The sequence below is a fragment of the Amborella trichopoda genome, chromosome 5, assembly GCF_054954075.1.
Source record: "Amborella trichopoda isolate Santa Cruz 75 chromosome 5, AtrichopodaSantaCruz75HAP2 v2.0, whole genome shotgun sequence".
In the NCBI taxonomy this organism is placed as follows: domain Eukaryota; kingdom Viridiplantae; phylum Streptophyta; class Magnoliopsida; order Amborellales; family Amborellaceae; genus Amborella; species Amborella trichopoda.
In genome coordinates, this window is record NC_142340.1 from 4,900,004 (window position 1) to 4,914,513 (window position 14,510).

Consider the following 14,510-nt stretch of genomic DNA (forward strand, 5'->3'; position numbering starts at 1 on the left):
GAGCGGTTTGAGCATCGAACTTTGTTACTTTCGCATCTCTCAAGTGAGAGAAAAGAGAGAGTCAGAGAGAGAGAGTTAGAGGAACTAAGGTTTGGCGCTCTTGTTGCAGTGGTTTTCGAGGTAAGCTTTAATTTTTCTGAGAGGTTATTTAGGCTTCTAGGGTTTGTTTTCATGTTGAGATTCTTGTTCATTTTGATTAGGATTTGACTGTGGTTTTCTTTGGCTTTTGGGGCATTTTTGTGATTTGGGGCATATTGCAGGTATCTTTGATGGTTTCAATTATTTTATTTTTGAATCAAGGTTTGACCTTTCTTAGTTTTCAGGGGCTAATGATGTTTTTGTTAGTTATTGGTTCTTTCTCCCTGTTAAAATTTTCCACATTTATGTAGGATTTCAGGTTCTGTGTTGCTATGTTTATCTTGGGTGCCTTAGTTTATCAGGGTTTCAGGCTTGTAGCCATTTTATAGTCTTCAAGAGTAGTGAATTTTATATGAGGACACGGTTTTGGTGAGTTAGCCGACTCACCAATTTAGGTGGTGGCCTTATGCATCCAACGTCCATCTCTAAGGTGGATTTAAAAAATGGTGCCTCAAATAAAAATCAAACTGGATGAAGGAAAAAAAAAGAACTCTTCTTATTTTTCAATGAATATCCAGATTCATGATCATTGTCGTGGTTGAGATTGAAAAAGACCTAAAATTTTGGTTCCGCAGTCCGCCTTAATATGGATTTTGGAGGGGGGATGTACATAAGTAGGCAAATTGGCTGACTCACCAAATACCTTTCGTCTATATAATGTACATTATCTGTTTATGTTAGGTTATTTTATTTTATTTTGTTTTCCTTTTCTATTCTAGTTTCAAGTTTTTTGGCATTTATTTTGTTTATCACCTTTTTCTTCTTCCTTTCCTTTCTTTATCTTTTTCTCAGGTTCATGGGTATGGATATTTGTTTTTGTGGGCTTTGAGCTTATTGTTGATGCAAGTGAATCAGACGGCTTCTTATTTTAATGGTTGGATGAATGGGTTTCTTTCTGTGGGTTTCATGGTCCTAGCTATTTTCAAGATTCTTCTATTTGTGTTTAGGATGATGTGAATTGTGTGCCTTTGTAGTTTGTGCATGTCCTCATACTTGATTTTTCTTGCATTCCTTTTCCTTTAGGGACCGTTTATGGATGTTTTATTGTTACAATTCGAATTACAACTTGTTATTTTGTGGTATGATGGTGGTGGTGATAGTGATGGTATGATGGTGGTGGAGCTGGTAGAGTGATGATGATGATGGTAGTGCTATGGTGGTGGTGGCAGCGGTGTAGTTGACAGTGTTGGAGCGGTGTTGGAGGTGGTGGTGGTAGTGGTGATGACAGAGTGGGTGGTGGAGTAGTGGTAGCTAGGCGATGGCAGTGGGTCTGTGGTTGTGGTGTTGCAATGGTGATGTGAGAGAGAGTAGTTTTGCAAAAATTCAATTTGGGAGCCAATTGCAGTTGGGAATCCATTTAGATTTGTGAATCAGACATCTCATGAGGTCAAATTGCTTGTGACAAATTTTCAGAGAGGGTCCACGTTGCACTTTGGCTATGAAATCAAATGGTGCCTTAAGGATTTCAAGCATTGGCTTTTCTCGACAGGGGCTCTGTTGTATTTGTTCTAATTCCTTGGTTTCGAAAGACGCCTGGATTTTGGTATTGCAATGTTTATTTTTTCATGTATCTTAATGTGTTTTAGGCTCTTTACTTGTGTTTCCTTGAGCCCTTTCTTTTTTGTTGGCTTTTGCTGCATTTGATGGCTACGAGTAATGATGGTAGTCTTCTATGTGGTCATGATATAATTAATCATCACATCCTAGTTTCTTAGGAGGAATGTTTTGAATTTTGTTTAGGATGCAGTTTCTATGAGTCCACGCACTCACATGTAGAAATGCGGGCCCCTTAATAATTTATTTTGAAATAGAATTTAATACTAATTTTTAGGGAATATATAATCTTTAATATATTGATTATGAATATGTAAAAATAAATAAATTTTTAAAGCTAGAAATGATATTTTTTGGAGAAAATATTTGAACTGTTGATTTTATTTTTTCTTTTGGGGTGTAGATCTGCACTTTCTTTGGTGGATGGTGTAGATCTCCACGCCCGCATAGTAACAAGTACGGGCTTGGACGCACTAAACAATTCTCCTTTTGTTTACTGTCTGTTTCTTTTTATCTTTCTCATACTCCTAAACAGTTTTGTGTTTGGGCAAGTTATGAGTGTTGAGTCATCTGCATTTTAACTTCAAATTTATCATTTTAGTTGAATTTGACTCTAGTGATAATCAATTTTGTAACGTCAATTAATTTAACCCAGGCATTCCCCAATTAGTCTCCCACAATGCCTTTCTTCTTCGAAATAGAAATGCTCTTCTACCCAATGGTCCTTTAGAGGTTTTAAGAACAATGAATTTTACTTGTTTTTCCTCTATGACTAGAACTTTATGAACTTTGTTTTGTGCCCAATAAAGATATTTCATATGCAATAAGTTCTCTTATATTTTATCTTTCAATACCTAGTAACCTTTACTACTCTATCACATGTACCAATGAGTGTTTGAAGCCTGTTGATCCAGATTGGGAATTATTTATTTGGATCGGTTATTTGGATAAGGAATCAGTCTTGGACGAACTAGTTCTTAGTTGGAACCAGGACTCGGTTCGGTTTGAACTGACTCGCAGGGTTCCCTTTGGGTATCAGGTGATCTAGTTAGAGAACTGGTTGATCCGGCCAATTGCTTGGTTCCCTAACATTGTATTTTTATTAATATTTATTTTTAAATTTTTTTATCTATTGATTTTCACACTGGAACATCGGTCAGATCACTGATCCGGATCGGCAATGCGCCGATGCGAACCGGTTTCTTGGGTGACCAGTACGCCTTGCCAATTCGGATTTTAGAAAATTGGTACCAATAACTAATGATGTTCCATACTCAATATTTCAGAATCTCTAGTTTCTAATAATTTATGTAAGATCATGAAAACAAAGAGGTAAATTATTAGAGTTGTGTTGTAAGTTTCTTTTTACTTGTGTAGTTTCTTAAGTCATGTAGTATAAAAAATACAACTATGAGGAAAATAACGAAGAAGAATTGTATTTGAGGTTCTTAGAGATAAATTGCAATTTACCTCTTATCAAGAGAGATGAAAATATCCGAGAGGATGGTTCCTAGATTATATATACTCTTTAAGGTTGGGAGCAAGATTGCCAAAAGCATGGGTTTGAGATCCCTAAAGGTCAAGATCAAGATCCCCAAGAGGTTGGGATCAAGATTCCTGATATTTGGGGATCGTGATCCCTAATATATGCATTATACAGATGACACTCCCAACCATAAGGTTCTTATAGCCGTTGACAATCCACAACTCCTGATCTCAACCCCACTCCCGATCTCAACAACTATGCTTTTCACCGAAACTCAATACAACAACTCTGTCTCCTAAACTCAATTCAATTTTCTGTATTTACAAAGAGCAATATATTTATTTATGAGAAAAAAAAAAACCGAATAGCTAAGCTGATTCTCTTTTGCTAAACATTAGCCATGACAAAAATACCTTTTAAGTTCTCTACAACAACGACATAGAAAACCCTAAAATATCTACAAAAAAGAAAAAATAAAATTGCCCCTAATTTCAAACTTCTTGAAACCTAAAAATAAACTCTAACAACATCATAACCCAATCTATCAGAAACAGGAGCATGAGGGAAAGAAATTAACAATTCATGGTAGAAATTTGTTTTTCATGTCCTTTGAGCCTATCTGCTTTAGTTTACCTCATAATTCCAGTAATTTGGCTTGAGTTGCAATAGCATATTGTTGAATTCCTCCATTCTTGATAGGTTAGGTAGCCACAATGTTCTTATACTTCTAGCTGTAGGACGTGAATTGGATGTTGTTTAGAAAACCAAGTTGTGCATTTGTTCCATGGCTAAAGCACCTCATTATGTTGACCTGGAATCATCTCAAAGCATTTTTGGTGCATCCCAAGATCAATTTGGAAAAAAAATATATTTTAAGCCGAGTATGGAGATATCTAGCATCCATAAATCGGAGAGAAAAGATGATAAAAGAGTCATGGGTCCACATAATCATCCTTATTAGGTGTTTGACATGTAGAGCCAAATGAGCAAGTTCTATTGGTCCGCCTAATCTTTTTCAATTATTATGTTTGTGGTGGTTTTGTAATTTTTACAATATTTTAGTGGTTTCTCTTGCCCATATGAAGAATTGTTTCTAATATCTATTGGTGTTAAGTTTCATGCTACATTGTTTGAGCTATTTGACTTTTATTTCCTCTTTACATACTCCAAATAACATGCCAGCTATAACATAGTGATCAATGCAAACTGCACATTAATCCGTACAACCATACTGAACATGCAATCATTAGATCGTCACCGTCTATTCAAGGAATTGAGGACGGTGAGGAAGGGAAGTGAAGCTGTCTATTCAAGGAATTGAGAATGGTGAGCAAAGGAATTGAAACTATGCTGGTGTCATATTTTCTCATCATAACCATCTACCCTATGATTGGACAGCAATAAATCTGATGACAAAATATTTATTGTGATCGTATATAGCATAGTATATACACTAAGAGGGGGCACTAAGGACTATTATAAGTCCCTCTTTATTATCAAGAAAACCCACTATATCCACTCTGTGTAGAGGGAAGTAATGAGTCAATGAGGCTTTGTGAGTGAATGCCCAAACCCTAATTGGTTGTCCATTTTCCTCAAAAGCTTCATACTTTTTTGAGTTGGGGTTTCTTGAGTTTACTTTACAAAAGAGCATGAAGCACTCTCTTACATATGCTCGAGTCTAATGTGCTTTATCCTTTAAGTTTGGGATTTTTGTTATGTTTTTATTTGTTGTTACTGAAGTGAATTTACTTTGTTCTCCCACATGTTTTCTCTCTCTTTTTGCTGAATTCAACTTACTTTGGTTCCAACCACTTCTAGGGTTTTTTTTGTTTAGTTGCTGATATTACTGAAATGCAGTGTCTTTGGTTCCACAAAATTCTAGGACTTCTATTTCAATACTTTTCTGGGGTTTGTTAGCTCTTTCTTGTATTTTTTTTTCATGTATTCAAGGGATTGTACTTGATATGCAGTCTCTCTTTTAGGACACTATGGCTGCCCAACTTATCAGAGAATGGTCTGGAATTCAACAGTTTCCTACTGCTACGCAAACCAAATTATTGGAATTATTGGGTAAACTAAAGGAGGAGGTAAGCCTGAAGGACTAGGATCAAACTTTTGTCATGAATTGTTAATTTCTTCAATCATGCTCCACTATTTAATGGATTAGGGTTATGATGTGCTTATGGTTTATTTTTAGGTTTTTAGAAGTTTGAAATTCGGATCAACTTGGTTTTTATTTTATAGAGATTTTAGGGGTATTTGTGTCTTTTGTTGTTGTTGAGATTAAGGGTATGGCTAATGTTTGGCAAGTTGAGAGTCAAGTTAGCTATTATTGTTGTGCGCTTTGTTAAGTACAGAGAAGTTGAATTGAGTTTAGGTAAAAATTGTTTTTGGGTTGGACTCTCCTTTGTACACCTAGAGGGGGTCAAATTTCTTGATTTGGAGTGGAATCTCTATTTTTTGATGAATTTTTCTATTTTCTCTCTTTTTCCTACATTAAATACTGCCAATTGGCTGCTCTTAGTCAATTGGGTGAGAGACCTTGATGCTGCTATTGAGGAATTACCATGTGGAGGTGTTGGGCTTCTTGAAGTTCCGTAACCACCACAATAATCTGAGTGATTCACACAACTGTCTAAGCTTCATTGATTGAATACCACTAAATAAAATTGATGAATTTGAGTGAGCCTTCTTATTCTGCCTACTGACCTATTGGGATAGTAGCCTTTGTCCCTTGCCTGCCCTTTCTAAGAGATCTTGTTCGACTACAGGAGCAAGGAAGGGGAAGGGGTTCTTGCAGTTGTTGTGCCCACTGAGTGATATTTGTTGCACCCACTGAGAGAGAGAGAGAGAGAGAGAGAGAGAGAGAGAGAGAGAGAGAGAGAGAGAGAGAGAGAGAGAGAGAGAGAGAGAGAGAGAGAGAGAGAGTATACGCTCTCTCAAAGGTTTGTAAGAGAGAGAGAGAGTGAGAGAGAGTATACCCTCTCTCAAAGGTTTGTAAGGGAGTCTTAACTCAAATTTGAGTGATTTAAGCCTTTCTTTGCAAGGGAGTCCACTCCAAAAAGTCTTTTTAGGAGACCTTAAGTCAATTCATCTGCTCTGTTTTTATAGAGCACGACACATCTTATAAGTAAACATCCCTAATAACTAGAATCTCTAGAAACCTAATCACTAAGACAATGTAGCCGTTCATCTTGCCAAATATTAGCCATGTCAAATATATAAAATCATCACAACAACAAAAGACACAAATATCCCTAAAATCTCTTTAGATAAAATGACAATGGGCCATAATGTCCAACTTCTAGAAGCCTAAAAATAAGTGGTAACTACATAATTCTCCCAATTTGAGAGAAGCTTGACCTCTTGTATGATTTGTTCACCACTTCCATTAGAGGCCCCCATAGTCTTTTGTGATGGGGGCCCACCTTTCATCATCTTCTCCACTTAAATTGTTCAACTATAGAAAACTTAATGTGGAATTTGCAGCAAAACATTGTAATATCAAGCATTTCTTGATTTTTCTTTCTCCTAGGGTTGTAATTTATGTGAAACAGCTGTTGTTTATTTTTCTTCATAGTCATTGAAATTTGTGGTGGTTTTGGGTTGATTTTGTAGTTGACATTTGATGCTTGTCTGACAGGATTATGCCCAACCTCTTTTCCACAAAGATTATTATCTAATCATTCCAACGGCTAATTTAGTTTGTCGATCACTCCTCGGAGTTTGCTACTTAGTTATTCTCTTTCAAACTCTCCATGGCTTGATTCAAATTCTTCTTGAGTTGTTGAATTGGATTCTCCCAAATCGTTGCAACATATCATTTGTTGCAGGAGTGGTTTCTTGTGAGATCTTGATGTAGGGATCTTTTTGTTGGTCTAATACCTAGATAGAATATGGAGAGAAAATAGAAGATAAAGAAAGATGAGAGAATAAAGCCGGTCTCTAACGTGTGTAAGGGTGTCCAAAAATTCTGAGAAATTTGATCCTCTATAGGTTTGCAAGGGAGTCCAACCACCCCAAGAGAACTTTTCAAAGGCCTCAACTCAGTTCTACGTCTCTATATCCATAAAGCACAATACATTCATTTATATGAAGAAAAGAACTGTGTTAGCTAATTTGACTCTAAAGAAACATGGTTGCCATTAAATCTTAGCCCTCCATTTTGTCAAACATTAGCCATGACAAAAATCGCCCAAAAATCTCTACAACATCAAATGGCACGAATACCTGTTTTATCTCTACAAACAAAAAAGACCAATAAGACTCTAATTTCAAACTTCTAGAGAACTAAAAGTTAACCCTATCTGTATCAGGTTAGGATTTACAAGATTTGAGGAGTCATGCATGACTGGAATGGCTTTTTGCTTGTAATTTTGTTTGAAAACATAGTTCTTGACTTTGTGATTTGCCATCATAGAATGTGAGCACAGTGACCATCCTTGTAATGGGAAAGGGGGGCGTTGGAAAGTCTTCAACTGTGAACTCTCTCTTGGGAGAGCGGGTGGCTGCAGTTAGTGCTTTCCAGGTTTGTTATTTTAGTGACCCATTTCTTTATTGATTTGCTATCTTGGATAGCTTTGTCCTATTGTTATTTGCATTCGATTCTCTCTGGGAATTACTTGATGAGTTGCCTTCATTTATGGGAAGTACATCATGCACCAGTAATTTATGATGTATTGATCAGAAGGCTGGATGCTGGAGATGGACTGTAGTTTCCGGTGATGGACATTCACTTGGAACAGTTCATCACTAACATCCATCATCGAAAGCAGGTGTGTTAATTAGAAAAGAAAATGGTTCGATTAAGTAGAGATTAGCATGTTGAAGGGCTTCTTATTATTTTTTTTCTTTATTTTTTTTCATTGATGTATGTTGTGCAGTCTGAAGCAATGCGTCCTATAATTTGTTCACGTGCAAGAGCCGGTTTCACACTAAATATTATAGATACTCCAGGGCTTGTAGAAGGTGGGTTTGTCAATGAACACGCCCTTGAAATCATAAAACGGTAATTTAGTTAGTTCTTCTCTGCGTCTTTCTTTATTTTGATTCGTTAGATCGTTTTTGTAACAGTTAGCAGGGACGATACAATGCGCCCTTTGTTCTTTTGGGCTGCATCTATTAATTGTTTGTTAAATTATCTTCAAATAATTTATTACTTGCTTCACAAAAGTAAAATATGGGTGATTCATATCTATGCCAATGGGTTTGACATTAGATAACTACGAGTTTATTTTGTGGGGAACTTGAAACGTAGGTGGTGCTTGCTTGACAGGTTCCTTTTGAACAAGACGATTGATATCCTGCTATATGTGGACCGTTTAGATGGGTATCGGGTTGATAACTTGGACAGACAGGTCATCAAAGCTATCACTGATAGTTTTGGGAAAGGTATATGGCAGAGGGGATTGGTAGTTCTTACGCATGCTCAATTGTCACCCCCAGACGGATTGAGTTATGATGAATTTTTCTCGAGAAGATCAGAAGCTCTTTTGAAAGTTGTTAGATTGGGTGGTCAAATAAGGAGACAAGAACTTGAGGTGATTATTCTTACTTCTTTGGGTAATTTAATAATTGTGCTTACACTGTTGTTTTATGATTGTTGCTAAGTTTTTCTATTTTTTAATCTTTGAAAATATTTTACTTTGGTTTGGAATCTCTTGTAACTGCTAGCTTTCTCAAACAACAATAAAATGAGAATGCATTATCATGTTTGAAATTTTGACATTTTTTTTAATCTAATTTTATCTTCACCCTAATGGCCTTAAGAAAATGATTATTTGTCTTTGTTAAAATAGTAGTCTTGCATCAGAAACAAATGCATCGGAAACAAATTAAAATATAAGTCAGTCTTGTTATTTGTTTCATAAGAAGCCAAACACTATAATCTTATTTTATAATCCAGGCACTATAATTTTTGTTCACTATGGCACTATGGAGACCCAATAACTTTATATAGTTCTGATCAATTGAGTTCTTGTTTTCATGAACCGCTCATTAGCCATCCATTTCAGTTCTTAATCAAAGGCCTGTTTAATATTATCATCTTCAACATCATCACTATACCAATCTCCTCTGTGGATGTTCTCCTTTTCAGTTCCTGATTATTCTTTTCAACACCCATTCAGTGTTTCTTATCCAGTAATTTTTTATTTTTAAAGACATGGTAACATAGGAATGGAACTTGAGACGTTAGGCTATGAAAACCCAGCCTCTACCGTCTTGACCCAAGCCCAATTCTTTGTTTCTTATCCTATATTTGTATTATCAGGAGATGACTATTGTTTTAATAATGTCTGTGTGACCAATGTCTGTGCAACCCATTTGCTCATCAAGTCTGAAGTAATTTTCTTGATGAGCTCAATTGATGCTCATGTGCCTCCCAAATTTTTTTTGGGGGGGAAGTGAAATAGTACATTTTTCCCATAAAATACTGGTGCCTTAAATGATTGCTTCTCATCATGGAGAAATGATGAAAGATACTCCAACTGCTGCAAATTGACTGTGCATAATTCGGTTTGAATAACTGGGAATCCTGGCCATATCTGTTGTAGGTGGCATCTTCCGGAATGATGATGTTAGGGATCTAAAGGTCTTTAAGCTGCTGGACTTTTGCAACTTATGTTTTAAGATTGCAGTACGTATACTATAGGACTTCAAAGTCATCTTTTGGCTTTGACCGGACCTTTGTGGTTAATATGAGAGTTGTGTTTCAATGGAGGATATAGCAACCTTGATAGAAGAGATTCATGATTTAGCTACTTGGTGGTGGTTTCCTTTCATCATTTACTAAGTGATACCCACGAGGCTATGATTCCCTGGCTAAAGGACTTGGGTAAAGAGGTTCTTTTATCTCGGGAACGACCTCCCACTGCCTTGAAAATTGGTCTGGAATTCTGTAAATGTCTCCTTTTTAAGTATTGCATCACTATCCCAACATGGCGCGCACATCTTCAAAAGTTGGAGTCGATGGAAGAGTGAATGGCAGGGTTGGCTTTAGATTACAATCTAAAATCCAACTGCTTAAGGCCTCTCTCAAAAGCTGGAGTCAATCTCTCCCTGGTAACTATTCCCATATTAAGTCAAACCTCCTGAACACCTTACTTGAACTAGATTGTCTTGAAGAATCCTGGCCCCTGTCTCCCAGTGAACTTGATCTCAGAATTCAAACTAAGCTAGATTACCTCTCTACCCTCAAAAAAGAAGAGCTATTTTGGTACCAACGTTGTAGAATCAATTGGCTTAAAGTGGGGGACCTTAACACCCGCTTCTTTCATCGAATTGCTAACTGGTGTAGGAGGGAAAACACTATCTCGACTATCAAGGTCAACAACTTGTACCTAGACCGACCTGAAGAAGTTGAGTCTGCTATCCTAGCCTTTTTTCAAAATCTTTATTCTGACCCTAATAAGCAGCGGCCAGCCATGACAAACTTAGACTTCCTCACTCTCTCGGCAGAGCAGGCTGCTTGGTTTGAGCGGCCTTTCCGAAGATGAAATTTTAAAAGCCCTGGATGACCTGGCTAAGGACAAAGCTCCTGGTCTCGATGGGTTCCCAGTGGTCCCCCTTCAAAATTTTCTGGAGTACCTTCCGCCCAGATTTCCTTAATTTTTTCAATGAATTCTTCCATCGGGTCATACTGAATAAGTCTATTAATGCCACCTTCATTACCCTGGTACCCAAAATAGAAGGAGCTGAGGAACTTACGGACTTTCGTCCTATTAGCCTACTCAATTCTTCCTACAAAATTCTGTGTAAGGTGCTGGCGACAAGATTGCAGCAGGTTTTCCCTACTGTCGTCTCTTCCTCGCAATCAGCGTTCATCAAGAATTGGCAGATCCTCGACGGAGCTCTGATTGCTTATGAATGTATCCACTCAAGACACTTATCCAAAAGACCGGGGCTGATCTTCAAGATTTATTGGGAGAAAGACTATGACCACGTCAATTGGGCACTCCTGGATGAGACGATGTTTAGAATGAGTTTCAGTTATTGATGGAGATTGTGGATAAGAGGCTGTTACTCTCGCCCTTTCTTCTCGATCCTCATTAATGGAACTCCGAAGGGTTTCTTCCAGTCTTCAAGAGGACTGTGACAAGGAGATCCCCTTTCCCTTTCCTTTTTGTCATTTTGGTGGACGTTTCAGCCGATCCCTAGCCTGTGTTTACCAAGCTGGTCTTCTTATTGGCTTCCGCACTTCGAGACGGGGGCCAATTGTGTTGCATTTGCAATATGCAGACGACACATTGGTTTTTCTCGATGCCTCACAGTCGGAGTAGATAACCTGAGACTGTTCCTCAAGTGTTTCCAGTTGGCTGCGGGTTTTAAGGTAAATATGGAGAAGTTTAAGATGATGGGGATAGCTTTAACTAATAACCAGGTTAGAGAGCTCATTCCTTCTTGGGAATGTAAAGTTGAAGACCTCCCAACAACCTATCTTGGCCTTCCTCTTGGCCTAGGAAAACCGAAGAAAAGACTTTGGTCTCACATCATTGACAAGGTTGATAGAAGATTGGCAGGATGGAAAGGGAGATTTCTCTCTCAGGCAGGGAGAGTCACCCTCATCAAAGCGACACTCTCCATTGCGCCGGTATATCTCATGTCGTTGTTTCAAATGCCAGCCTCAGTGGCTAATCGACTCGACCACTCATGAGGAACTTCCTCTGGTCAGGACAGGCAGATAAGACTAAGTTCCACCTGGTTTCCTGGGACAAAGTCTGTCTACCCAAAAAACAGGGAGGGCTGGGTATCAGAGTGTTAAGAAAGCAAAACCTTACCCTACTAGGTAAATGGTGGTGGCGTCTAGCCACCCAAACTGAATCTCTATGGGCAAGGGTGCTCCGCAGCAAGTCATATTTGGATTCCTGAGAAGAAACAATGGACTAATGCGTCAGGGGCGTGGAGATCCTTTCTTTCCTCCCTTGCATTGTTCAAAACATTTATCAGGTTCCACCCTAGAGAAGGCAGAAGAGTCCTTTTTTGGTCTGACCTCTGAATTGGCCACGCACCGCTAAGGGAATACTTCCCTTCTCTCTATGCTTTAACATCCAAGAGAGATTCCTCTATTGATGATGAACTTAGACCGCATGGTGGAAGGAGACAATGGCAACCCTTTTTTAGAAGGAATCTTACTGAGGAAGAATTATTTCAGTTCCTTTCTCTCTCGTCTTTGCTGTGCGGTACCTTTACTCCAGTCTAGGGAAGTGACAAGCTCGTTTGGTCCCTAGTTCCGTCAGGAGATTTTTCGGTGTCATCCTTTTACAAGGCCTTATTGCAACCCTCCCCCTACTTTCCCTCTCAATCCTACCTCCATTCTTTCTCAGGTTTGGCATTCTTTAGCCCCCCCAAAGGTGCAAACTTTTAATTGGTTAGCTGCTTCTCATAAGGCACTAACTATTGATCACCTGCAATGAAAAGGGATCCCCATTCCCAACAGGTGTAGCTTGTGCTTAAGCGAGGAGTCCAATTTTCACCTTTTCATCCTTTGTAAGGATGAAAAGGTAGCACATGACCTTTGGGGGTGTGTGTTACAACTCTTTGGGGGTGGACTGGGTGATTCCACAATCGATCAAGGACCTAATTGCCCTGAACACCTACTCCCAGTGGCCGAAAGCAGGAAAAATTCTATGGAAAGCTTCCGTGGCAGCAACTATCTAGACCTTATGGAAAGAAAGGAATGCCAGAATTTTTAGGGGACAAGTAACTCTGGTTCCATCGCTTTTTCAAAAAGTTACATCCTTGGTAACTTGGTAACTTTTTGGGTGACAAGCAATGATCATTTTAATGGAATACCAGCACACTCCATCCTACCTCAATGGAGGAACATCCTACTTCACAGGCCCCATAAGAACAAGAAAATCGTGGCCACTTGGAAACCAACCCCCCAAGGAGCAGTCAAACTTAATTTTGATGGCTGCACCTTAGGTAATCAAGGACATGCCGGGATAGGAGGTGTATTTCACGACCACCAACACAGTGCCCTCTTCACTTACTCAGAGTACATTGGGGTGCAAGATTCAAAACATGCTGAATCTTTTGCGCTACTCAAAGGGCTGCAAAGTTTTGAAGCTCTTGGGGACAGCATCTTATTGTGGAGGGTGACGCCCAAAATATTATCACTTGGGCCTCCAGGGAAGTGTCGCCCCCCTGTTACCTCTTATCTGTTTTTGACGAGATTCAACATATTTGCAGGGGTATGCACGTCTCATGGAAGCATACACCGAGGGCGTCAAATGCCTTCGCGGACCTTTTGGCTAAGGACAGAGCTAAAGCCCACGAGGACGATTAGATCTGGCCTGCTACACGTTTTTACAGGCCTTACACTGTGCAGCATCTTTTTGTTAGTAAAATGTCTGTGGACAGTGTAGGGGGACTATTATAACCCCGTTTTCAGGTACTTTGTATATGATTATCCCTTACCTCTTTTTTGTAACTGGTAAGGGGGCAGTCTGTGTCGCACATTTTGTATAGGGCCAGTGGGCCTATTCTTTTTTGTAGAGAGTCTCGCCCACCAGGGGACTCTCATTAACTATATTATTAATAAAAATTTTGTTAGCACTCGGAAAAAAAAAAAAAAAAAAAAGGCATGACTTATTCCCGCATTATGTGATTCTCTTTTTTTGTTTTGGCTACTGGCATTATCAGAAAAAGAAAAAAAAAAATCTATTATTCTGTTGTGGTATTAATTCTTCATGCTAATTCTTTGGGAGGCTGCATGCTTCTCCAACAGAGAGTCCCACTCTTAACTAACTTCATATGGGGAGTCACATCCCCCATGGTCTCTTAAGATGATCCAGTTAGGAATGACCCCTTGATCATGTGATATAGGATATTTTCTCTATTTTTTTGCACATGATTTTGCCTTTGGTTAAAGTTTAAACTATTGAGGAGAAGGAAACACTTGAGTTAATCGATGCTGCATTCTTTTGCTTTCTTGACCAATTTAGATAATCAACTTGCTAGTTTTATCCATCACCGACATGTCTTCTTTGAGGTTAAATATCACTTTTTTGATTGATAGGCGACTTTTCTATTGACAGGCAAAAATTGGGTTATTGTATTTTAATACTAGCCCAAGTGATGTACTAACTAATAGTTCATAAGCCTTAAAGCTGTTCCATGACTTCCATTTGAATTGGTTGAGACTGAACTAAGCCTTAAAGCTGTTCCATTACTTCCATCTGAATTGGTCGAGATGTGAACAGTCTCTCCTTTATGCTAGATCCTTGATGGGATTCTTTGTGATCTTTCTTTTGTTTCATTTTATAGCCATAGAAGGCTATGGCGAGAGATTTATGGCATTTGGTTAGTCTGTTCTCTAGTAAACCAT

The 14,510-nt window shown here is 38.5% G+C and overlaps 1 protein-coding gene across 7 annotated transcripts in view; it reads left to right on the plus strand.

Annotated features, from left to right (window-relative positions):
* Window positions 1–14,510, plus strand: part of TOC34 (translocon at the outer envelope membrane of chloroplasts 34) — a 30,653-nt gene continuing 16,143 nt past the window's right edge. For 5 of the 7 annotated variants that reach the window (XR_016055716.1, XR_016055715.1, XR_016055713.1 and 2 more), the window contains exons 1-5: window positions 1–120; window positions 5,164–5,268; window positions 7,602–7,709; window positions 8,065–8,189; window positions 8,457–8,721. Coding sequence is in view for 3 of the 7 variants with exons in the window: in XM_006853654.4 (XP_006853716.1) it covers window positions 5,170–5,268; window positions 7,602–7,709; window positions 8,065–8,189; window positions 8,457–8,721 (597 nt within the window). In the remaining 4 variants the exon portion in view is untranslated. Of the gene's footprint in view, window positions 121–5,151; window positions 5,269–7,601; window positions 7,710–8,064; window positions 8,190–8,456; window positions 8,722–14,510 lie in introns of all 7 variants that reach the window. The other 2 variants (XR_016055714.1, XM_011628458.3) reach the window with 1 other exon arrangement.